Here is a 26,838-nt window from a genome sequence, read left to right as displayed (position 1 = left end):
ATTCTTTAGGAATAGCTTTTATCTTTACTAGGATCTACTCTTCACTTTTAGGGGAAATTCTAAGAAAACATCATGATTCTAAGAATTTTCTTAGAATTTGGCCACTAGGAGCAACTCTTTGCACTAAGAATCTTTAGGAATACGGCCCCAGGTCTTTTGTTTGCCAGTACCCATCTGGCTCAGTCACGTCAGGTCAAAATTAGATGCCTCAGGTACAGGTCTCACTTTGAGGCACATCTTCGTCCACTGCTATGTTTATCTGTAAATCCATATAGATGTTTTTTTTTAATTTTTTTTTATATAGAGATATGTTTCTTCAGTTCTGTACTTCACAGAAATATACAGGGCTGTTTTAAGTACCAAGAATGGACAGATAATATTATTCAGTAAAATGGTCACATCATGTGCACTTTAAATGGAAATGCAATTTTCATTTATATTTTTCTGAGGTTCACATATTCTCATTACTCACATGATTTCAATTAATGGATTAAACAGTTTGGCAACCAATGAGTTGTGAAAGTGATCCAATTAAAAAATAGCAAACATCAGCTGGATCCAGCCATTCAAATTCTGCTGCTTTCTCTCTATTATATATCAACTGAATCGCTCTATAGTACAAGATCGTTAGTCAGTATTTTGACAGTTCGCTGAGAAGGCCATAAAGAAAATGAAGTATTTATTGAAGATTTATTTCTAACTTATTATCCACCGTGCCACAGAATATAAAACTAAGTGTCATTTGTTGTGAAACTTGCATTGTCATCACAATGTTGAATACATTCAGTTACCTTGGATAGAAACAATCACAACTCCAACATCATGACTTAAATGTTCTGCCTTCCTTGTCACAGGCTTTGAGAACAAAACTTCTTCCTGTCCTTTTGCAGTGAGCCACCCCCTCCCTCCTCTCTCTATCGACACAGGCCTGTGCAGTGTCTTCAGAGCAGACAGGACCGCCTCTTCATGGAGTTTTCTGTCCTGATTAGATAAAGTGGGAAGGGATAACAGGAGATTTCTATTCCGAGTCTGACTTTTTTTCATCACCAACTTAACTGAAGAAAGTCTTAAGTCTGAAGAATGTCTGTTTCTAAGGTTTATAAAAGGCAAACGCTTCGAACAGGGGCATGTTATTTAACAAATACGAAATTAATTCAAAAAAGGAGTCATGGAGGGAAAAAGGAAAGAAGCTCTATGAGTCAGCGTGATCTGATAAAGAACAGTCTAACGATTGGTCAAGTAGGCGAACCTGCTCTTTTAATGTCATTTACACATACATGGTTACATGGACAGACACACTGAAACACACAATGATGTCTGTTATCTTTCCTGCAACTGGCCTCAGATATAGATACATGTGATGTGTTAAGGTATTGTCGCTCTACAGCTTCACATCTCCCGTGTCCTGTTTTTAAACCTTTAAAAAGGACCACACCAATGATTTTGCACATTCTTGCCCGCATTAATCTCACACACTTTACATGATCACACATATCTGTTAAGTTTTTTTTTTGTTTTGTTTTTTTAAACTAATATTCCAGGCAGCCACAGTTTCACGCGAACTGTGCACAAGGCAAACAAAAAAGAAAAGAAACAAACAATGGTAAGCAGTTAATTGTCGGAAAAACACTGGTACGGTCCTTTAAGGTGTTGGAACATGTACCTCTCTGGACAGCTGTGAAGCTGTTGGATGACGTTCGTTAACACAACCTTATCTTGGCTCTCAAAACCAAACATCTTTGGAAAAGATTTAGTGGGTTTGAACATTAGAGGAGTTCACCAACTGATTACATAAAAGCACAAACACAACGATTTCTCTTCACAGCAGCCATTTGTGACATTTACTTGTTCATTCCAGTGCATTGACATAAAGCCATTATACAATATCAAACAGTAACGATGAGAACAAAATCAAAGCGTTCATTAGTTTTCTTTCCGTCCTGATACGTGTGTGCATGTGCTGCCACTGATTAGCTTGATGATATGTCAGAAACATTAAGACCACACTTCTAATGACAAATACGCTCGTAAAACAGCTGGCGGATCAGCCAGCAGTCTGATTGGTGCGTTTACAGATTACAAACACTGGTTGTACTTACAGTTTTTCATCGACAGTCGAGTCAATTTCCTCTGCATTGATCTCAAACTTTTGATTATCCACACGTTTTGTATCGGCCGAGAGAGAACAAAATGTTTCCCCTCAGAGTTTCACACACTTATCCCACATGAAGATTTCAAAGACCAAATCAAAGGCTCCATCTTGTTGTGGCTGCACATTAACATCCAATGGGATGAATTTATACACACTTCTCTATATTTTAGCCTGACGTATTTATAATCTCAACTACAGTTTAAAGCGAACTTCTGTGGGTTTGGACCGCATGTTTTCACAGAGCATGCATTTGTTATCATGGACCAGCTGTATGAGGTTAAAGGTGCAATACATAAGAATTGGCCAACAGGGGGCAGCATATCACCAAAGTAACTGCTATCTGATGCCAACTGTAGCTGTCTTTAGCTAGTTAGCCGAGCAGCTGGCTAGCGGTCGGGACGTGGGGCTTGGAGTAGTATTATGAGAGAGGACGGGTCGGGGCTAGCTGGTAAGCATGCTAAGTTAAGTAGATGTCACTGCAACACTATGCAGAGAGGTCTTCTCCACATTCTGTGAATCATTTTTACTCATTGTTTAAATGTTGAAACTAATATTCTTACATATTGCAGCTTAAAGACATTCGCTTGATATCTTGTTTTTCACTTGAGGATACAGAACTGCGCAAACATACTTGAGCTGGAAAAAACCTACGTAGATCTCCAGATAGCGTGTGGTCTGGAGACCCTCCTGTGTCCACACCTACAAATTAACCTCAAATATTGTGGCCATACATGACCCTCTATGAATTCAGGTGAACGGGAGATACTTCCTGAAAGCCTGCACTGCGAATGGTTGACTTGAGCAGCAGCAGCCCAAACAGAGACTTGTGAAGGGCTCATTTGGGAACATTTAGTAATTTCATGACGTTTTCCTTCACTTTCACATGGTTGAAGAAATACTACACAAAATCAAATGTCACTATAATCATTTAAGTGTGTTCAGAAAGTAGAAGATGATTTCTTTTCCTCTTGAACGGGAAATGTGAAGCACCTGAAACCAGGATCAGCTTATATAAATGGACTTTCAATCCACCCTTTTCCACCCATTAGGAAGCCCAGTAAAAGGAGATATACCAATGTGCTCATGAGCACCACCTACAGGCAAGGACCGCAGCAGCTGCTACAGACTGGTGCCACTTGCAGGCAAAGAATTACAACTGCAGGTTATCATGTGTCTGTTGCTTTGTCTTTGTGTTAACAGGTTGTATATTTTACATTTAAGCATGTCCAAAGCGTAAAACTCCTCTCCTCCAAGAGTCACCATGTCTCTTGTGTCTTCAATGATGCTCCCAGTAACTTTAAGATGAAGGAGGAGCTGGAAGGTAGATTCAATTTGTCCAAAGGACAAAAAAAGTGGTGAGATGTAGTAAATAAATTAAATACAAATATTAAATTAAAAATAGATGGCATCAAATAGGAGGAAAGATGAAAAAGAGAAAAAGTCAAATGAAAAATAAGGTGGTGGGACACACAAACGTACACTTTTGGAGTTCATTAGCTTTGTAAGCTAACTATGTTTGGTGCAAAAAATTAAAACTTTAAAACTTGGAGGAGTGACTACAGACCTTCCACAGACAACTGACGCCTGTAGTCACATGCAGATATCTGTTTATAATTGAATAAGAAGGTTATCATATTCAAATGTTGACAAAGCTGTGTTAAACCTGTTGGTTATTACACACACACACACACACACACAGTGGGAACGTGGACGTGTGGTTGGCGTTGCTGCTGCTCCTGCTGAAGTTCAACTGTGTGGTCACTGTGGGGGACGTGGTTTATAATGTGGGACTGTATTGCATTATGCAGAGAGTTTTTGGTTTTTTGCCAAGCTTATTGATATAATGGACCAAATAACAGAAACATCTTTGAGGATAATGCACTACCATTCTACATCAAACCACAAACAGGACTGGATTAGAAGAACAGAGTGTAGGCTCACTTGTCCACAAGCCATCATGTTCCCAATGAAAGGTGGATTTTGAGATGAAATTGTTTCGTCGAATTAAAATTTTGGGTTTGACAAATTGAAGTGTGACCATGATTTACTTGTTATTATGGCAAACAGCTGGTCACTTTAAAATGTACAGCTCAGACACTTCAAACTCGTTGCCTGCTGGTGGCGCAAGTGTTTGCTATTACTCTCATTGCAGGTAGAGGGAAACATGCCCACACATGAGTTGACACTGATGCTGCTGTTACTTTCTTTGCCTGCAGGTGGTGAAGGACGGCAGGTGGAGAACTGATAAAATGGCTTCCCTCTCATGGAGCATCTACAGCCTGTTAAACCTAAATGAGAGCATTTGAGCTTGTATGCGAGTTGTGGTCCAGTTCCGTGACGTGCTTCACATCAAACAAATGTAAAGTTTTGGTTCGACCGTGGAAAAAGGTTTCACTCACTGCTTTGTGAGTTTCCAACATGAAATTGGCAGGAATGCAATGAAATTAAGTAAATAAGGTGTCAATTCCTTACAAAGTCAAATGCCTCCACCCCTCTCAGACACACAGACACAGACACACACACACACACACACACACACACAGACAGATACCCCAGCTGAGGGCAGCCTTCACACAAACAAACACCCACAACTGCCTGTAGCCTTGTGTCAACCGAGGCCGTCCTGTTCCCATGCCTCGCCGGCCTGCCGTGTCCTCACTGTGAACGTGCAACAGCCACTGTTAAATATTATCCGGATCACATCGATTTTGTTGGAGAAGCTTCTCTCTTTCTCTTCCAATTGCAACTGCTGCCGTGAAACCATCACAGTTTGGTGAACAGAACTTCCAGCTGACTGCTTGTCGCCCGCAGACCTCAGGACACCACAGGAGTCATGTCCCATAACTGCACAGACACAGAAATCAGTCTGTTAATCAAGAAGCTACGAGAGACATTTCAGTCAACTCGATCTAATGTTCAGACACAGATGAGACATTAAACAGTCTGAAACAATCATAAGAATGTGTTCAGATCTGACACTCATAACGACATATTGAATTTAATCCTAATTTTATATAATTTGTCAGGTGCTAAGTGGTGCAAAGCCTCTGAAGCAGGATTCAGATTAGCAGTATTTAAAAACCACAGCTGTGAATTTCTTTAAGGTTTGCATCCGGGTCTCAATAGAAATAGTTGTTATTCTTGGTTTCTTCTGTCTGTAGCTGTGATCATGGAAGAACCCGATGAATAACACGACTACCTGGTTGAAAACATTACGTAAAACAAAGGAAATGGTGTATACGTCCACCAAAACTCTTCCCCACTGATTATTCCAATCACAGGGAATATTTTGAGCTCCATCTGGATCTATCTATGGCTGACATGTTAGCAAACAACTACCGCCCAACCAGAAACAGAGCAACACGGTCAGCACCTTGAAATAACGTTGGATGGAAGTCTGATTCACTCTCTCGTTTATTTTTCAACAGCTGTAAAAATATCTCCGCTTCCTTCAGCAGCTACCTGTGAGCTGTGTCAGCTGTTTGGTGCTGAGCAGTGACTTTATCAGAGCTGCTGAGTGCTGACACTCTACCACACAGCCTGTTATCATTTTCCAGCAACATAGAACCAGTTCTCTTCCAGTTTGCACACCTGATTTTAAACTGAAAAGTTGGTTCTCAGCTGGAACCAAAAATAGCAGCTATTCCTTGACCTGAAGGGGGCGTGTCCTACTCTACAGGTCACTGTCCATCGTGCTCTTTTGATGATGCGTTCTTCATTACAATGGTTCTACTCAGAACTGGCGCAGGCTGGTTCTCATCATGGCACCAAGTTTGAAATCATCAGTACTAGAACCAGAGCTTACGTGGTATCGAAGGGGCAACAGAATCAAAACCAAAGTCCTACAGTTGACGCTACATACAATGGGCTCTATTTAGACGGTGTACAGTGCATAGTCTAAAGTACTTAGAGGTTTGGCCAAGTCCATTTTGCTTCCTACGAGAAGTAGAAGTCTGGTAAGTTTAGATAAATGACATCACTTTACAATAATACAGCCTTTAAAACCAAGAAAAGGCAACATGTCATATCACCATATAACCCATATCCATAGACCACATAGTCACCTGTCATCATAATGATGTATATCACATATAATACCCAGCCCTAAAAGAATCTGAACCAAAACCTTCAATCAAGTTTTTAAATAGACTCAGCCTAGATTACGTATCAAGTAAAGTGAGAATTTGTGTGTGTGTGTGTGTGTGTCTTATCCGAGCCTCATGAAGACACTGTTTGTTCCCATACAGACCTTGATAACCTTGTCGGTGCCAGAAGTGAGCAGGTTTCCAGTGGTGGGCTCATAGTGCATGTAAACAATGCTGTGCTTGCTGTCGTGGAAGGTGGCCGTGGGCGCTCGACTGGAGGACACAAAGGGAACACGGCAGAGTTTACTGTGAGAGCTGAGAGCACAAAGGGCCGGTACACGAGCACAACAGAGCGCCGATTGTTACTCACTCCTCGTCAGTGATGGACTCGTGGCAGCTGTCACACACACGCACCTCGAACTCGAAGCCCATGAGGGGGATGGTGGAGCGTTTGGACGAACACTTGCCACACACGGCCTGGCCGCACTTCCTACAGTGGTGCTGAGAGACACAGGAGGACGTCAACATGTGGTCAGCTTTGATTAGCAACAGGAACAGCGGAGTACAGCTGCAACGATTATTATCTATGCTCGTTAGTTCATTAGGTGTTAATTTGTCAGTTAACAACTATTTTGGCAATTGATTCATCTTTTGATAATTCCCTGATTTCAGCTTGTTAAATGTGAATATTTTCTGTTTCTTTCCTCCTGTGTGACAGTATACTGAATATCACAGGGTTGTGGACAAAACAAGACATTTGAGGACATCATCTTGGGCGTTGGGAAACACTGATACACATTTTCAACATTCTATACAATTTATAGACCAAAGTAATTAAAATAAATAAAAAAAATTTCAAATCAAAGGTGGTAAGCAAAAATCATTGTTTTGCAAGTCCCAAGTAAATCTCCAGTGCCGGCTGTGAAGTGCTGAGTCAAGTCTTGAACCTTGTGTCAGGTTTCTGAACATCTCATTATACTGCAATTCAAATATAATCCAAATCTAAATTAAAACAGCAACCATTATATTTACCCTTACTCTTAATAACTTCCAAAGCAGACAGACGGATGCTGCTGTCTGTTGTCGTAAAGTGTTCCCTTGAGTTCATAAACATCAAATTAATCCCTCACATCAAATGCAGAGTTTGAGACACTCTTCAAGGTCAGTGACTGTTAGAACACTGAGAGAACCAGCAGCTTCACAGACGCTCACAGACAACAATTAAAAAGAGAGAGGTTTCAATATGTGACCGCGTCTCAACTGTGCTGCACAAAGCAGCAGGAAACACATGCACACAGCAGAGCGCAGCAGATTTATTATTGTTGAGTAAGTTCTATTTCTGTTTCTGCATAAAATCTCCTGAAATTCACAAACTTTCAAGGATTTCAAGCACTTGTGGGAACACTGGTTTTCATCTGAATGCGATCATCTACCGTGTCATCTGTTCCAACAAACACACATTCTCCTCTCAGTTGTGCAACGTGATTGGCTGCTGTCGAGCTGGTTTAAAGTACAGCGCTGATTTTCTGTTGTCATCATTGGCCTTCGGGGGAAATAGCAACAGGTCAAAGTCACCAGTTTAACACCTGAATGGATGATCTTGTGATTTTATGATCGTGTCATATTTTCAACTGATCTTCCTCCATCTTCGTCGCATCGCTATCTACTGACATTCTCAGTGGGGTGCTGCTCACAGAGCTGTTGGTCTGATCCGCCCTCCAGGTTTTTCTCTTTTTACGAGCAAGTTAAAGAGAAACATGCAGTTCATCTCCAGAAACACCGACATGACTCTGCTTCAGAATGTCCCTTAAGATTGCTGTGCAGTCAAAAAAAGGCCATTACTGTGTCCATAAACTCACACACACACACAAAGAAACACTCAGTTGAAATGGGTAACCACAATATGAAGCTGTTCGGGTGAAGGAGACAATAATTCAGTCACAGGATGTAAACTGCTTGGCCAAAAAAAAAGTCACTACCTAGATTTGTCGCAGCAAATAGGTGAGAACATTCCATCGGATAATTACTGCAGCCATTAGCCAATCAAGTTAATTAAGCTTGCAGCGAGTTGCTTTTCATTTCTTAAGCAGAAGACATATCGTGTAGTCGTGGAAAATATGTTTTCTGTTTCAAAGTCAAATTATTGGCCTGCATCAAGCAAGGAGAACAACTAGAGTGATTGCTGAAATTAGTAAAGTTGGGTTAAGAACTGTCCAAGGCATTTTTAAAACCTGGAAGGATAGCAGTGAACCATCATCTTCGAGGAAGAAAAGTGGTCGGAAAGAAATCTTAAATGATTGTGATTAGAGATAAAATAGAAAATCAGCAGAACTCATGGCGGTGTTTAATAGTGAAAGTATGAGCATTTCCACATGCTCCATGTGAAGAGAACCTGAGGGGAATGAGAATGAACAGCTGGGTAGCCTTAAAACCACTAATCAGTAAGGTTAATCAATTTGCTAGGGAGCATAAAGACTGGACTCTGAAGCAATGGAAACAGGTCATGTGGTCTGATGAGTCCAGATTTACTCCGTCCCAGAGTAATGGGTGCATCAGGGTAAGAAGAGAGGCGGACGAAGTGATGCACCCATCATGCCTCGTGCCTACCATACATACCTGTGGGGGCAGTGTTATGATCTGGGCTTGATTCAGTTGGTCAGGTTTAGGTTCAGCAATGTTATGTCCCCAAACAATGAGGCCAGCTGACTACCTTAATACACTGAACCAGGTTTTTCCATCAATGGATTTTTTCTTCCCTGATGGCACAGCATATTCCAGGATGACAATGCCACGATTCATCGGGCTCAAATTGTGAGTGGTTCAGGGAGCATGAGACATAATTTTCACACAGTCCAGACCTTAATCCCGTGGAGAATCTTTGGGAGGTGCTGGAGAAAACTCTACAGTCCAGGGCAGTGCATGTCTAATCTGTCTTAACTTAGTGTTTTGTGTCTGATGATTTACAGTTATGGAACATATTATGTAGAAATGAAATGAATACTGGGTTGTCCAGTACCTGCCGCAGGCCGATCTTCTTACTGTCCCACATCTGCTTGAAGTTCCAGAAGAACGGCTGCTCGCACTTTTGACACGAGTCACTGTCCAACCACTCTGGGGTCTGTGCACACAAAGAGATTCTCCTTTTTCAAATGATCATTTCAAATATAAAGACAAATATACTTAACACGCTATTTAAATACCCTGAAAAGTTAGACAGTATACAGCAATTTTGCTAGAAAACAATAAATGATAATCCAAGCGCTTCAATTAGCTTTACAGCTTTTTTAGATGAAAGAGTGATCAAACTCCTACTTCAGCATTTTTGGAAATATCCCATTTGGCTTGTTCTTTCTGAGGGGGAGGTCAAAATATCAACATATTATTTGCATAAGTGAGGATGTGGCTGGCCCAGCGTAGCTGTCTGATTTACAGAATTCCTACACAAACAGTGTAAAATAACAAATCCTTGTTAAAGGGAGAGTTGCATGTTGGAACTATTTCTTGACAAACATCAGCTTTTATCTGTCCAGTGCTTCAGCGTGGCACAACCAACCTGGCATCCTCAATGTGACAAGATGACTTCAGGATATGAACACACACACACACACACACACACACACACACACACGCACGCACGCACGCACAGAGAATGGTCCTGACTTTTTATCACGTAACTCCTCAAACACCAAACATTTTTCTGTTGATATCTGAGTAAGATAGGACAGCTTCAGAAGTGTGGTAACTGTTATTTTGGACTTTGGACTGAGGCAGGGGAGCAGTTTTGCAGGGCTTTGGTCCAGATTTTCCACTTGCCTACAGATTTTGGAGATCTCTGACTAAAAGCCCTATATCAGACACAGATCACTCCTGAGAACGACTGTCGGTACGTGTGAACTGAATGCAATCCACAGTCTTCTCTGACGTGTTGCCAGTGCCTGCTGAACTCCTAGCAGGCATAATATGTGTGTGGACTTTCTGAACTCTCTCATCAAGTCTGATCAGGCATCTATTTGTATGAAACAGGCACAATAACAGCATATGGTTTCAACCAGTTTCACCACTTGGAACTGTGTCGTCCTGGCTGAACCCCAATACAAGCAAGAGTGTTTTATTTTTTCAGTGCAAAATGAATCCTTGCTGCCCGTGCATCCTGATCCATCCTCTCTCTGAAATTCTTCTTTTACTTCCGTGTTTTGTCATTGGAAATCACCCACAAACAACCTGGACTGTTTGGACAAAGTCCTTCCTGTCTCACGTCGCGCACGTTCAAGTTCAGTCCTAATAAACTAAAGTAAAGAGACATGAGAGCAGAAACAATCTACTTATCTCACTCATGTCAAAATGCTCAACTTCCAGATTTGGCATTTTTGTATGTAGCATACATTCTGATGAAAAATCATCTTTTGATGCCAGCACAGCAGAGCTAGATGTTACAGGCGGACAGAGGAGGTGGTGGAGGTACAGCAGCTGTGGCGTGTGGATGCTGGGAAATACAACATCCTGAGGAGCTGAAGTCACAATGCTGTCTGTGTGTGTGTGTGTGTGTGTGTGTGTATGTGTGTGTGTGTGTGTGTGTGTGTGTGTGTATGTGTGTGTGTGTGTGTGTGTGTGTGCCTGTGTGTGCGCCTCCCTGGTTGGTTGCTGTAGTGCCAGATTCCACAATTTTAAAATAGAGTGCGAAACAAAGAAACATTCAATCAAAGAACAGAAACAGAATAGAGAATCTGGGCCAAATAACAGAGCCTGAGGAACAACAGGATGACACTGAGGGAAAACAAAACTGGCTTTGGGTACATAAAAAAGCAATCAAGCCGCGCTGACTGTGTGGAGCTGTGTGTGTGATTTTGAGCGAGGAAATTAAAGAACTAATCTGGTGAACTGAAATGATCTCTACAGTTCATTTATTGGAGAGGAGGAGGGAAGCAAACATCAGCAGTTCATCCAACACATTCAGCTGTATCACCGTTTGTGCACGTGCGAAAATGGACATGAAAACACACAATACATGTGAAACACTCCCTTCACAGACCACAAATTGTGTGTGTGTGTGTGTGTGTGTTGGGGGGGTTTACTTTGCTGCCTCTTCATCTCTCTCACCTCTTGTCTCGTCACGTCCATGTTCCAGATGACGATGCCTCCATCTGAGCTGCAGGAGATGAGCTGACGAGTGTGCGAGGCGTAGCACAAGCCCTGAATTCTGTCACTGTAGGCAGCACACACACACACACACACACGTACACACACACACACAATAGACAATAATAGACAATTAGACAATAACCTTGGCTACCGTTGCTCTCTGTTGGCTGACTCAATTTCAATCTGCTCGCATATTGCCAAAAAAAAAGTGATTAACACATGTAAATTGATACTAATGATATATCATAAAGCCACAGCAATCTATTTTGTCGAGAAATTGATTCATATCCTGATCTTTAAAATGTCAGAAAGTAGTGAAAAGTGCTAATCCTAAGTTCCTGAAGCCCAAGATGAGGTCTTCAAATCACTGTTTTGTACGACCGAAGATCCGTTTTATAAAACATGGAAGAGCAGCAAACATCTGAAAAGCCAGAGCCGGGGAAATAGTTTTGCATTTCGCTTAAACAAGAAATGTGGTATCAATGTAGTTTTCAATACATTTCTCATTAATCCACTAACTGACTAATTGTTCCATCTGTAAAACTGAATATGGTCGGCCAACATAAAGGGTAAATTATGCACAGAGAGTCCCAACTTATTATCTTGATTTCTGTTGGTGCACTGTCCGACTTATTATGGGATTCACTGGTGAGAAGGGGTCAAAGGCAAAACAAGTTTGTGGAATAAATCTCCTTCTATCATCATGTTCCAACTTCCTGTCCGACCGTTTTCCTCTTCTTGCTCGACAGGCGCCACCCTGCGCACAATAAAAGGTCCTGTCGCGTCTCAATAGTGTTGATAGTCATAACATTTACATAACGGAGACCTACTTGAACATATCTGTGTCCAAAAGGGCTCCTTTGTTTAAGTGATGTGGTCTTAGTAATCACATATATACATATAGGTCTCAGCTACATAAATGTTCTGTATGGCTCTATTCAAACGTGACAGGAGCATTATGGGGGAAAAAAAAGGTATGCTGATGCAACATTCGTCTTCTCATCCTGTATGTCAGAGGGAGTGGTGGCACTGCTGGGGAACAGCTGGGAAGTAAACTATCAATGAAGAGATGGGGAACTTTTAAACTGATCTTGCAGCTGAATGACTGTTCGTCTGCACTGCATGATCACTGACCACTGTGAGCATTCATCCACTGATCTGATCAACACAAACTGCCTTATCAATACTCACAGCAATGTCTTCATTTAAAAGACCGAAGAGATAGACAGAAAACTGTTGCCTCTTTGCCTAGCAGTCAGACGACGCCTCAGGCGAGTTCAAGAGAAAAACATGTCAGGTTGGAACTCTTTGTGTCATGTGTTTGGCCTGAAGTTCGGACAGTGAACAACTGCATGCATGAGATGAACAGGTGGAGACAGACGACTGATGGCTGAAGAACCTCTTCAACAGCTTTACATTGTCTCATGGCGTCGCTACAGAAATGTCGCCGTCGTCTGTCCAACTTCCACAGAAGTGACTAAGTTTTTACGACTACAATTATGTTTTGTGGTGTAAGATGCACGTCAGAAAGAGGCTATAGTCTGCTAGATACTTTAACGTTCCCTCAGAGAAAACCACAAACCTTTCAAACACAATACAACAGTAGCAACAGTCAAGAGCAGTCTATCAGCAAAAGGCAGACAAAGACAACTCCTCAGTGTTGTTCAGCAGCTGAATAAGAGACACGTTCACAGCGGACGTCTGTGGGTCTTACTTGTGTCCCTGCAGTTCGATGGCGGTGCCTTTGCGCCCTCCGATGTCCCACATGATGATGGAGTGGTCTGAGCTGCCGGAGAACAGCACCCTCTGGACCGGGTCCCAGCACAGCGCCGTCACATTACCTGCAGCACAGCACAACATTCAGACACACACAAACACAACTATGCGAACAAAACACATCAGTGGCACTTTACACGAGATGCCAAATGCCAAACTTTCTTCTCTGACTGATTTTTTTGTGCGTTGAACCTAAAAGCTGTACAATACAATCATCTGCTTTTCTGATCACTGATATGAGGGTAAATCATTCATAACTGTCACTGAATACCTGAGTGTGACAAAGCAAACCTTTAACTAAATTCAACAGTTGTGTCCCTAAAGTCACCTCAATACTAATTCAGATGTCTTTTTATCCTTTAATTCCAACCGTCAAGCATGTTCTTTAAATACTATTGAAGGCACCGCGAAACAATCAGATTCCACAGCGACAGTTGCAGAAGAGTTGCAGAGATTTTTTAAACCTTGAGACGGTCTAAGGATCGAGTGTCTGAGGAGAGAGGTTGTCGTTCACTGTATGGATTGTGTGAATGTGAATGTGATTTTGGGCCATATAAATAAAACTGATTGGATTTGACTGGATTTGAAGACCATCAGGGACTTAAAGTCACTTTTTATCTGCCTCAATAAATCTGCAACTTGAACACAGCTGCTGTATGAATCCTGGTGGTTCATGTGAGCTTCCGACGATGTTTCAGTCATTAAAGACTTAATTTCCTGAAGAAAAAGAAAACACGGCGACTGGTAGGAAAAGCTTTAGCTTTTGGCAGTTATTTATCATTATTATTATATTTTTTTGTTTGTAAATGAATACTGAATACAACATTTTATAGATAATTACTACAAGTATTAGTACATTTTTGTGATTTGCACTCAGTAACAGCTCGTCTCTCTCTGGCCCACACCACCAAAACCTTCCTGTTCATTTTCACAAATTAATGAATGTTTCATTTCTGCAGAAAGGGTCGGGGCTTTAGAGGTGGCTGCAAAGCAATTTGTGTGATTTATAGTTGAACGGACACCATCTGAGCAAATATTGTGCAGATATCAATACATTGGTTTTTCAGCAGTGATGCAGCTCATGCGCTATAGAAGAGGCTGAGAGCTTCATCAATAACGTATGTGTTGGGGCTGCAAACATCATATTCAATGTGGACAAATCCATTGATGATATCATTGATACACTCATTCTTTAGGCTATAAGATCTAGAAGAAAATAAGAGAAGCAAATGTCCCTGAGCTCAACATGATGTCCTGAAATGTTTGTTCTGTCCAAACTACATTCAAGAGAAGACACTCACATGCGTGTGTGTGTGCGTGTGCGTGAGTGTGTGTGTTTATACCAGTGTGTCCCTTGAAGGTGGTGACCAAGCTGCAGTTGTCCTGCTCCAGCTTCAGGATGGTCACCTGACCAGACTGGTCCCCTACGAAGGCGTGTCTGGTCTCCACATCAAACCTGAACAAGATGACGGTCAAAGAACAACAAACTGCTGAAAAACTACTGGTGCGCCTACTGGATCTTAATCTGTTACCACTGCAGTTTCGCCTGAGCTGCACACTGACCCAGTTGTGTGTATGGGTGTGAACGACTGTATGATATGTGAGATTTGAGTCCAAGCTTTCTGTCGTGGCAGTCGAGGAGTAAACAGCGCGTCAGCAGATGATTCTCAGCTCTTTCACCAGACCCTACCCAGAGCCCTCTCCTGACCTGGTTCAGTCACTACAGACCATAATCACTGCAGCACTGATTGCAATGTACAACCCGAATAACCTCATTACCATATCCACTCTTAAAAAACAAAATCAATTCAAACACAGTAACAAGAAACTGAGATGATATACCATATATCAATCTTTAGCAGTGAGGCCAGAACTTGCAGCTTTATATTGTCGTTGTCAAATTTCTTTGACTATGGTTTTGCCTGGCCTGTTGATGAGCCTCATTTGTTAAAAAGTCTTCTACCTTCTTGTCATTTTGCTGTTTCGATATATTTTTAGCATCTGATGTTTCCACATAAATGAGATTCCTCTCAGAATTGCTGTAGTTATGTCAATTATCCCCAGGTCACTGCCTGCAGTGATTCTGTGCTCCTCGGGGACAAACTGCCCCACAGCTTCAGGACTGTGACGCCTTTAATCAAGCTTCTGCTTTAAAAGGGATGTTTAGATGTTAGGTTACATGTGACTGTTGTTTAAACAGCAGTTAAATTACAGACAGCTAATTACAGTAGAAGTAGGTTCTGTTCAGTGTGTCAGTGTGCCTCATCGTCACATCTGTAGTCAGGCCGACCAGAAAACATGGAACTGTCACCGCGTCTGCTCTCACTGATCGTTGCCATGCTAGCACACATGTAAGCATGTAGAGGCCAACACACAGGTTGGCATGTAGAGACTAGCACATGTTAGCATGTAGGGTCTAACACATATGTTAGCATGTATCAGATGGCAGGGCAGCAGCAGTCTAATGAGCTCAGGCTCATTGGTATGGATCAGTGTTGCTGCTGAGCACTCACAGCCTTTCATCTGGCCATTACAGAAACCTACTCAGACCGTTTCCTTGACAACAGCATGACTGATGCCTATTGTTAGCCCTTCCCATTTGTACAAACTAACTGGAAGCTAATCTCAATTGCCCTGTCTTCTGTTGCTGTGGCCTTAAAATAGACTGCTGTCATAATAAAAGGCAGAGAGTTTCTCACAGTCCAGAGCACCAAAGATGGCTCGTCACTTCCCATCGGTTACGTCCACTCCACTCCATTAAGCAGGAAGCTTAGCTGCCAGGTTCATTGAGCAGGCTCAAGGGCCAAGTAGAACAAAAACAGAGCAGGAGGAGTTAAAGGATACTGTAGTCCTGAGACCCAGGCGGCGGTGCGATACGTTCCCAGCTGCTGGCCGCTCTCTGAGCAGTGCCAGGTGAAGTTTTTGTCCTGGCTGGTGCTCAGGAGCCACTCCATCTCCAGCACAAACAGCACCACGGTCACTCTGCCCTGATGGGCTGCACGCAGAAACAGACGCACATACACACACACAGAAACACAACACATGAAATCATTTTCACAGATCGGATGGTGTCAACTATTTAAAACAGAGCAAAACAGATAGTTGAAATGTACAGTATCACACACGACACACATCAAGGGTTTTAACTGTAATGTGAGCCTCGTTCACAGGCTTGTATGTGCATTCATACAATAAAAACATCAGATGTCGTTGAGGCCGTACAGGAGGCGGGTGCAGAGTCGTCCTCAGGTTACACTCAACAGAATGAGATGAATTATGAAGACAAACCTTCCTCAGGCTGCACAGTGTCTGAAGCATTATGTGCACGGAGCTGAGCAGACTTTAGCAGCAGTCAAATGGCCTGTTGCGGCCAGTGAAAGAACATATGCACTGCTACTTCACATGTTCCAGACAATTTAGAGAAGTGACAGCTTTAAAAATAAGCTTTCAAAGCCATGAGCCCAAAATGTGTCAAAGACCAGGTCACTTGCTTCTGTTACAAATGATGTCTCACATGAGGGAACGATGCAGTAGAAGTCCACTTTTGGGGGCATTTTTTAATCATTGCATCAGTTTGCAACAGTCTCTAAAAGTAACCTACCTTACAGAAACACTGTTTGTGCTCATCTCAGATCAATAACTGTCACTGTCACTAACACTGGATGATAATTTGGATTAGCCCATACCAATAACCGATCATTCCCCGCTTCTCATGGCCAATCCTAAATTTCACATTTTGCCCCTAACCTGTAGTTCATGTACACCTGAGAGTGAGAAAGGCAAAGGTGGTTGATTTAACATTCCACAGCTCGAATAATAACATTTGGTTTTATTCTGAGACCTTTATCCCTCCTGCTGTAGATCATCGTGTTGTCTTAATTTTAAGAAAGACGAGTGAAGAGAAGAGTTCCAAAAATAAACGCAACATTGGTATGTTTTGGTTCTCTTCCAGACATGTGAGACATAAACAGGCTCACACACACACACACACACACACACACACACACACACACACACTTCCTGTCTCACCCTGGTATGTGCGTGCTGGGGTCATCTTGTTGTAGTCTTCTGACAGGATGAACTCCTGAAAGACAGGACATGGAGGTTAATGTTCACACTGGCTGAGCTTTGTGAATCACACTCTAAATATGTGACAGTGTTTATATGTCAGTATGTGCACAGTAACACCTGAACGTCACTTTGAAATGTCAGTAGTAGCGGATGTCTTCCTCCTGTACAAAGTGAAAGACTCTGCAACTTCACTACATTTAAATGAAAATGCAAATGACTGAAATGAAACACTGCAGGCCTGCGAAGAGGACCGTGAAAAGAAGAAGAGCTCTTCATCTGCCTCTGTGCTTTCCTCTCAGGCCAACACCCAGATTTAAAAAAAAAAAAAAAAAACCCTTGTGGGCACTTTGTTCTGAGATAATAATCAAAACAAAACCTGCGACTTGTGTCACAGATGTTTGTCGTACAGTCTTAAAACCATCAAAACAACCAGTCCACCAGGCAGTAGTCTCGCCAGCGGCCACTAGAGACAGCGAAGTTCATTATAACAGAGCGATGAGGCTAGAGCTAAAGGAAAACCACCGGGTCATTCAATTCAAAATGAGACAGTTTAGTGTATTTATCTGCTTATTATGATAATTATGATAATTATAATAATTTTACACTAGATTTATATCACGCTTTTCTTTTCTTTCTTGACAAAACAAGAGAACAATAATCCATGAGTAAAGGGAACATGTGAGAAAGGGAGGAGGAGAGCAAAGGTCATCAGAGATTGTGAGCAGAGGTGTGTTCTGAGGGGCTGTTTGAAAGTGAAGAGAGAGGAAAAGGGAGCGGCAGTGGAGTAGACCCCGTCACCCAAGGACAGACCCGAGGGGGCGGCAGTGGAGTGTGCCGGTGGAGCAGCTCAGTCAGGTAGGGGGGAGCCAGGATGGAGGGACATATAGGTGATGGGGAGGGGTTTGAAGTGGATACGTTGGTAGATGAAGAGCCAGTGGAGGTTTTGAAGTTTTTACTAGTAATATCAACATGTGGAAATGTCATATCGTGGCTCCAGGGAGGTGCTCGGGGAATTCTACGGGGCATCGAAAATGGAAAAGGTTTCTTCCACCCTCTGGGTAATACGACGTGCTGAGTAGATCTCAGACCAGTTAAGGGTTTGATAGACTGTGCGTACAAATGGAAGTCGCGGTACCATTCCCTGACAAACTTGAATATCAACAGAACATTTCATGGCAGGGCTGTCACAGCATCAGATGTTCACACCACCACTATCGCTGCCAAAACAATTGAGAATAGCGATAGCATCACAGTATCTACTCGCACAGCTGGGAGAGTACCTCGTTCTCTGCCGACATCTCTTCAACAACATTCCGCGCAGCATCAGTAGCTACAAACTGTGGTGATAGCAAGCTAGCTGGTTACTGCATCTTCTTCTTCTTCTACTTTTTTTCATTTAATAGCAGGTGGCAACCAGCATTAAGGTGCAATTACTATCAACTGTGTTGACTGTGACAAAACGAGAACAGTAAAAAACAAAAAATAATTTACAGGACTCCAAAACAAATTCTGAATTCTTCAGTACCACAGTAATTGTCCCTCAGACCACAGTGCTGGTCACAGGTAGGGTTTGAAGCAACATTGCTACAGGGGTCACATAAAGCCTCAGGATTCCCACTCTGGGGACCATGAATATCCAGGCTTTGGTGATTTCCTGACTTAAGTTTCATGAAATCTGATCCAGACATTCACGTCCCCGTCAGGATCATTACAATGCCTCCAGTCATCAGGTTAAATATTTGAATGCATCTAGAGCGTAGTTATGCATACGTGATACATGGATCCTGCTGAAAATCTGCCTCAGTGAAAATGTATCCGACAGAAACCTGAGAGAACCACAATTCTGAAAGGAATGAAGGCTCCACGCCACCTCTACACAAGACAAAGGAGAGAATTCACTGTATCCTTCGGATGATTTCTGCTGAAGCAAGCAGTCTTCAGAGAGGTTGTGTGGCGACGGGAGCAGGCTGGAGGTTGGACTTACACAGATACTTCCAGTGTCCATCCCCACGGACAGCCTCCTGGTCTCTGGGTTAAAGGACATACAGGAGCTCGGCGCTGGAGACACAAAGAGGAATAACAGTTAACATCCTGCCTGTATGTACGCGTGCGCATTCTTGTTCACTTCCCAGTCTCAGTGTGTTTCTATGCTGATCTAAGTTCTGTTCCAACATTATTCTCCTCACATGTTTTTTTTCTCAGACCTGATTTGAAGATACCTAAAGAAATCCAATGTTTATAATCCATATGTACCCTTCAATGACATTGAGCAGTAAGAAGTGATTCCCCTTTTATACTAACGTTTAAACCTCCCGTCAATCCTTGCGGGCTTGAATTTTAGACCATTGATTCAGGTCACTCGAATGCTGCTCATACAGTATTTTACTACCCAGTATAGATGGTAACAGTATATCTAATTGTGAAGTTTCCAAATCCTTCCATCTTGCTGTATAATTTGGGTTGCAGCAGCATGCCAGTGGTCTTAATTGCGCTGCCTTACAGTAGTCTGCCAAGCATGGTAGTGATCTACCCCTTTCTCTTCAGACAGTTGCAGTGTTTTGAATTGAATCCTTGGCCTTCTACTTGTCCATATGAACCTCTGGCGCTGCTATAAGCAGTAACACGTCATTCACATAAAGACAAATCTTTTGCTCGAAGCCTCAGACCATCATTCCTTTTATTACCGGGTCATCCCTAATTGACGGTGCTAAGTCTCCTCAGATGTTTTTAAAGCCACTGACATTAATATATAATGACTGGAACTCATTCTTGACTTTGAAGACAAAAACAAAAAAATTCTCTTTGTCAACTTACTGGCTATTCTTAGCCAGATTTTACAGCTCCGTTTACTGAACTTTCACACTTCTGTCAAGAGTTCACAACCGAGCAAACTAAGAAAATGCTCTAGTTAAGCTGCAGTATGGAGTGGAACTGGAGTTCAGATTTTTTTGGGCACTGCTGGCTACTTAAAAAATAGCTTTTAAAAACTACAATGATTTTGTTTAGAGCCTGACTTATATTAACCTTTTTAGGCAGATACTAATATCAATATCTCAAAGTCAAAAAAATCTGGTAACAACATAGTGTGACGGACACACACACACTCTTTGAAAATAACCTTGAACAGAACATTTCCTGTGTTCAAATAAAGCATGTGGCTCACAAGCATCATCGAGCTGTTGCTCAGAACACAAAGCATCTTTGACAGCTTTAATCTGATCAAGAATCAGCGAATGACACATAGTGACTGATAACACCATGGGTGTCTGTCTTCGTTTCTGCCCATACACCATAGTTGTTAACCTGCAGGGTCAGCAGCAGTTCCCCAACAGACCATTTTAGATGTCCTAAAATGAAGTGTTGACACCAGGCGTAAACGTAGCAACAGTTCTGTGTTTTAAACTTATGGGAGTGGAGGTAGCCTCAGCCTGGGCGTGGTTTTCTGTTGACAGTCAGCCTTGGTGCAGTTCTGTGAAGCATTTTCAGTGTTCTCTCTGCTCAACCTGTCTATTTGAACACATGTTCAATTTGAATCTGCAGCTTCAGGTTTAAAAACATCTGATATTGCCTATGAAGAGGCAGGGTCTCTCTTAACCGTTTAACCACTTTGGACAACAGCAACCTGTTGCAATTTCCTGGATCTGTCAGCAGAGGTTTAGGAAGCGGTTCCAAAGTCACTGCAGTTTGACCTCATTTAAAGTTACCAGATAAACAGATGCTGCGTATCAAACTCGTCCAGAGATCAGATGTCGAGATCAGGAATGAGCTCATTTTACCCTCTGTATGAACTTCAAGTCATTTCAGTCCTGCCTCAGATGCAAACTGCTGCAATATATTCCTGACAGTGTCGATTACCGTGTGATCTTTTTCACTCTAACGCCAGCTTTTCTGTCAGGAAACTAAAACGTTTCATACCCGCAGCCCTTTGCTACAGATCTTGCTGATGGTAGCACGGGATTTCCTTCAGTTGCACAACTGGTCGCAAACAAGGACAAACAGTGTGACGAGACGTGCAGCACTGAGGGCAGCGCAGTGAACGACAGTCCAGGAGCAGGATCTAATTTCAGGAGCAATTAAACTCCACGCTTTCATGTCAGCCTGAGCGCGTGTGATTCATTCTGTTGGTCACGATGAGGAGAGACACTCACACGGAAAACACAGAGGAAGAGTCAACAACAACAACAGGGTACTAGAAGAAGAAGAAGTTGCGCGCTCATGAACTCATACTCATACATATTCATGGATTATTTGATTACGCCGAACAAGCTGAATAAGCGTATCCTCTGCCTTTGTTTGAAGATATTACAAACAGCACATCCAGTCATTGAAGTAAGCAGGAGTACTTACAGGACATTGTGTGGTGTACACTGGGCCAGTACTGACCGCTGTCTCTCTTCAGCCACACCCGAATCGTCCTGTGGGGTGAAAACATGACATTCAACTGAGAGCCCTCATGGTGTCTGAAGTCTTCATGTGCAACACTACAAGTCCCTGTGAGCTGTGGGTGATCGGTGTGCCGCACTTTTCTTTCATCACCACCACCACCGAGGACAGAGCTCGTTATCGTTAACATTCACATGAAACAACAGCAGGGAAAATGACCGGAGGCAACCAGGCACTGGCTGTGGACCTTCTCCACAATAATATCTGTAGTGCTGTAACTGATTAGAGTAACATATTCATAAACATTTTTTAAAATTCACTCCCAACACTTACAGGCCATGTGAAGACACTGACTGACATACTGAATGAGAGTGGTTCCTGCTGCAGATGAGTGTGTATATGAAATCGTTGGACGTGAAGCTTTGATTTTTTTGATCTGTGACACGGCGGCTGAACACTTCACAAGTCTTAAATGACATCCTTTGTATGTTGATGTTGTCGGACGTGTTGTGACGATGCTCTCTACCTCTACACTGTCAGAGCTGTACAGGGCCTCACCCGTGCCTGAGGCTGCTCATGTGAGCTAACACGTTCTGGTAAGACACTGAACCAGACTGAGGTCCAGGAGGACCGATGGTCACCTCTATGATGGACTGACTGCCAGTCTCCAAGATTTAGACCTGACCTGATAGCAAGTCTTCAGTCCTGAGTAGTAAAAGTCTCTGCGAACTTCATCAGTAATTTTATAGGAAGAAAAGTCAAAATGAGCTTATTTCAGTTTCTTAAATGGGAAAATTGTGAGAAGTGTATGTACATATACATATACATATATATATACATTACATTCCATTATATATACATTACACACACATTTCAGGTTGGTCCATCTGAAGGGACGGGACTTCAGCTCTTTATCTTTGCTTAATGTTGTCAGAAACTTAGAATAACATCCTCAGCTTGTCAGCCTCCATTTCAGAACCTTTGGTAAGTATGACTCAATAAACATCAAAACATATAAATGGACAGGCCAGTTTTTGCAGTTTTTTTATACCACGATTCCCCTTTAAGTAAATAATTGACAGAATAACAAACAACAGAAATAATCATTAAGTTGCAGGCCTAGCTCACATAACTCAGTGACAGCACATGAATGAGTAAAGTAAAGTAAATATAGAAAACACAGACATAACGGGTAAAGTGACACACAAGGACACACAGCCTCTGAGCACACAGAGGCTCACACACACCCCTGGGCACTCACACATGTCAATAGACGGAGCACACACACAGTCACAGTGGCCCAGGGGAAACCATTATCATTATTATTATTATTATCAATAATAATAATAATAATAATAATATTAAACTGGGAGGATGAGTGGAGAAATTGGCTCACAGGCAGCGACCCAGTTTGGGGTCCTGACCCCAATGTTGAGAAACTGTTGTGTCCAGTAAAAACATGCTTTAGCTCCTATACTGCCATTACAGTCTGTGGATGGGTTTATCTCTTATAGCTAGCTAGCTTAAGTTAGCTGCCATTAATATCATAGCCAGCAGTCAAATCTGATTAAAATTAATAAATAAATGAACATGTTTACAGAGGTGAAGTCACAGGGTCAATAGTGTAAAATATTTGCTTATATCAATGATATCAAAATAAATAAATAAACATGTTTACAGGGGTGAACTCAGAGGGTCAATAGTGTAAAATATTTGCTTATATCAATGATATCAAAATAAACAAATAAACATGTTTACAGGGGTGAACTCAGAGGGTCAATAGTGTAAAATATTTGCTTATATCAATGATATCAAAATAAATAAATAAACATGTTTACAGGGGTGAACTCAGAGGGTCAATAGTGTAAAATATTTGCTTATATCAATGATATCAAAATAAACAAATAAACATGTTTACAGGGGTGAACTCAGAGGGTCAATAGTGTAAAATATTTGCTTATATCAATGATATCAAAATAAATAAATAAACATGTTTACAGGGGTGAACTCAGAGGGTTAATAGTGTAAAATATTTATCTATTTTAATCTGATTAAAATAAATAAATGAACATGTTTACAGAGTTGAAGTCACAGAGTCAATGGTGTAAAAATATTTGTTTATATTAATAAAATCAAAATAAATAAATAAACATGTTTACAGGGGTGAACTCAGAGGGTTAATAGTGTAAAATATTTATCTATTTTAATCTGATTAAAATAAATAAATGAACATGTTTACAGAGTTGAAGTCACAGAGTCAATGGTGTAAAAATATTTGTTTATATTAATAAAATCAAAATAAATAAATAAACATGTTTACAGGGGTGAACTCACAGGGTTAATAGTGTAAAATATTTATCTATTTTAACCTGATTAAAATAAATAAATGAACATGTTTACAGGGGTGAACTCAAAGGGTCAATAGTATAAAATATTTATCTATTTTAACCTGATTAAAAGAAATAAATAAACATGCTTATAGAGGTGAACTCACAGGGTCTATGATGTAAAAAGCAGCATACTGTCGTTAACAGGCATGACTGTGTCAGCTGACATGAGATGTTTTCTTCTATAACCATGGACCATAAACTGTTGGACCGTCTGTACACAGCCGCAGGCGGCTTTATGGAGCCAGACGGGGACATGAGCTCCACTACAGACCGACAGGCGCGGGGATAGCACCGGGTAAACGCGGGGCAGGAGACCGTATAAACTGGGCTTTACAGGCTAATTTGCGGTGCAGCAGCAGAAGCAGCAGCAGCTCAGAGCTCACCTGTCCTCGGACACGCTGATAACGCCGTCCTCTTTGGGGATGATGACCGCCGTGCTCACTACATCTTGGAAAGCCTCGATCTTGCTCAGCAGACATGGCTTCCGAGCCTGCGGCTGGGGCTGGATCTCGGCCGCCATGGGTCGGTGGTGCACAAGCCTCCGTCTGCGGTCCCGGCTCCGGGAAACATAACCCAACCCGGTCCGACCGCACAGCCTCGGCTAAAGGCTGCTAGCTTCTGTCAGCAGGTAGCACACGGTGTTGTGACGGCTGTCAGAGATGATGTCAGTCAGCTGACAACACACACTCACTCACACTCACACCCGCCTACACACTGAGCACTTCCTCTCAACAAAATAAGGCTTCCGGTCGAGGCTTTACGTGGCATTTTCAAAATAATAGCGTCATCTCTGAAACATTTTTTTTTAAACCCACAAGTTTCAGAAGTGAATAGAAAAAAAACCTGAGCCTGTTTCAGCAATAACATATTAAAGTGCCATGCAGTAGAAAGGCATATGAGTGAGTCCTTATCATTACATACAAGTTTATTATTTTTCGAATAAGACAACCAGAGAAGACACATAGGGTAGATTTACTAAAAAGTTAATATTAATAACTTATTTATTCATGCTTTAAAGTCACCATAAAGGTCACTGCAAAAAACTTTTGGGTTTCTAGGTAGCTGTTGAAATTCCTCCTCCAAAAAGACTGACCTTTTAGCTGGCTGTTTACTTCATCAGAAAGCCCCTCAAATTGATCATTTCCTCCAGGGAAAGGGCTGCAGGGCCTGTCTGCAACTGTAGAAACATTTACAGTTGTAGACTTGTTCAGGTACTGTCCAAATAATCTTTTAGTGATACCGAAGATAATTACTTTTTAACAACATCTCTAGATGAGTTAGTCATGTATCTAGAAGCTCAAACTCAAAGTATAAATATAGGATGTTTGTGCATAAGTCTTTTTCACTGGACTCATACGCCTCTTACTTTGGGTGCTTTTATTCTGAAATAATCGGAAAAAATAACCGGAAGTCGCACTTTGAGCGCATGTATGGTAGCTTCACAGATGTATCGCTGTGACCAACCTGTGGTGGACCAACACAATAATGAAGATGCTATTGACAACAAGACATAGTACTTCCGGCTACGACTTTCATACTTAAACCCTACCTGACAATCACGTGTTAAGCTAACATTTATGATCCAATCACAGTATTACCATGAGAAAAAGTTGGCACAAGTTATGTCTTCGTGTTGTGTGAATGTGACAAATCATACAGTATGAAAAAGACTCTTCTCCTCTTGCATACAGTCGAAACACATGGGCAATCACTTCCGGTCTAAATGTGTCTCAACTTCAGAATAAAGTTCTAAAACAAGTTAGCCCTATAAAAAAACTATGACTGTTAAGTTCTTCAAGAATTTTTTAAGGTCAAAATCTTTGGAGCCGTAGTAGAAAACACAGTGGTAAACATATTATGACTATGGAAAAACTTGTATGTTTGTAACATATTTATAAACATTAGATGCTAAAATATATGTTACAAATCTAACAATACAATAAAAGAACCATAAAGAAGCTGAAATAATAGAGAACAAATGCTTCATATTGAGGATATTTAATTTTTATATCAATGTTTACTCTAATCAAGGTGACTAATGTATTGTAAAGGAAAACTTCAGATCCGCCACTTCTACAAATAAAACTAATGCCACAATATTAAAACACTCCATCACAAGTAAAAGCACTGCATTAAATTGTAAATCTGAATTTGTATATAACTATAATTAATATTTTCTGTATCAAAGTAAGAAGTACTCATTAAAGAGAATCGTTCTTTGAAGGCTATGTTACTGTTTGTATTAGCAGATTATTTTTATTAAAGGATTAATACACACAGCAGCATTTTAATGTTGCCGCTGGCTAAGATAGAGCTAACTCTGAATGCTGCATATTATAAAATGATCAACTGTTTTGTATGTAAAATCTTAATCTTCAAAGTAACCAGGGGCAGTTCTGGGGGGGGGGGGGGGGGGCAACAGGGGCCATTGCCCCCGTAACTCTGAGTCTGGATCCCCCCCTGTGGCCCCACCGACAGGGAGTCTGCATCAATAATACAATGACAGATTTCTTGCAATGATTTGTTTTGAAGGGAAAGGCAGAAATAACGTGTCTTAGCAGTTTACTACCCAATCAAAATTGCTGAAATTGTAAACACTGTTTTGTCTGAATGAGGGATTTATCTTTTTTTCCGGGTTGTATGTGCCCCCTAACAAAAAAGCCGCCCCCGACCTGGCCCCCCTATTAAAACTGGTCTAGAACTGCCACTTTAAGTAACTGACCATAGTTGAATGAAATACACTGAAGTAAGACTGTGGCACAAGTGAAAGTACTTCAGTATCTCAAATGTGGCACTATGGGAGTAAAGAACTTGATTAAATGTGGGCTAGTGGTTTCTACTT

At 41.6% G+C, this 26,838-nt stretch overlaps 1 protein-coding gene across 1 annotated transcript; it reads right to left on the bottom strand.

The window, feature by feature from the left end:
• Positions 1–1,230: 1,230 nt before the first annotated feature.
• Positions 1,231–24,722, bottom strand: wdfy2 (WD repeat and FYVE domain containing 2). Its single transcript, XM_030428151.1, has 12 exons — positions 24,380–24,722; positions 21,571–21,638; positions 19,208–19,281; positions 17,182–17,236; positions 15,997–16,147; positions 14,496–14,608; positions 13,091–13,217; positions 11,335–11,440; positions 9,254–9,355; positions 6,608–6,738; positions 6,402–6,510; positions 1,231–4,996 (listed from the first exon to the last, which is right to left on the bottom strand). The coding sequence occupies exons 1-12, from the start codon at positions 24,514–24,516 to the stop codon at positions 4,967–4,969; spliced, it is 1,203 nt and encodes a 400-aa protein (XP_030284011.1). The 5' UTR covers positions 24,517–24,722; the 3' UTR covers positions 1,231–4,966.
• Between the last annotated feature and the right edge of the window lie 2,116 nt (positions 24,723–26,838).

This window comes from Sparus aurata, chromosome 9, assembly GCF_900880675.1.
Source record: "Sparus aurata chromosome 9, fSpaAur1.1, whole genome shotgun sequence".
NCBI lineage: Eukaryota > Metazoa > Chordata > Actinopteri > Spariformes > Sparidae > Sparus > Sparus aurata.
This window is presented reverse-complemented; position numbering and strand designations above follow the sequence as displayed.

Bases quoted from the DNA above. Each gene is read 5' to 3' on its own strand.
- wdfy2 (XM_030428151.1), bottom strand. From the start codon at position 24,516: ATGGCGGCCGAGATCCAGCCCCAGCCGCAGGCTCGGAAGCCATGTCTG. The intron at 21,639-24,379 runs GTGAGCTCTGAG...TTCACCCCACAG, and splicing joins ATCAGCGTGTCCGAGGACAG to GACGATTCGGGTGTGGCTGA. The intron at 4,997-6,401 runs GTCTGTATGGGA...GTGTCTGTGCAG, and splicing joins GCACCGACAAGGTTATCAAG to TTATGGGACATGACTCCTGT.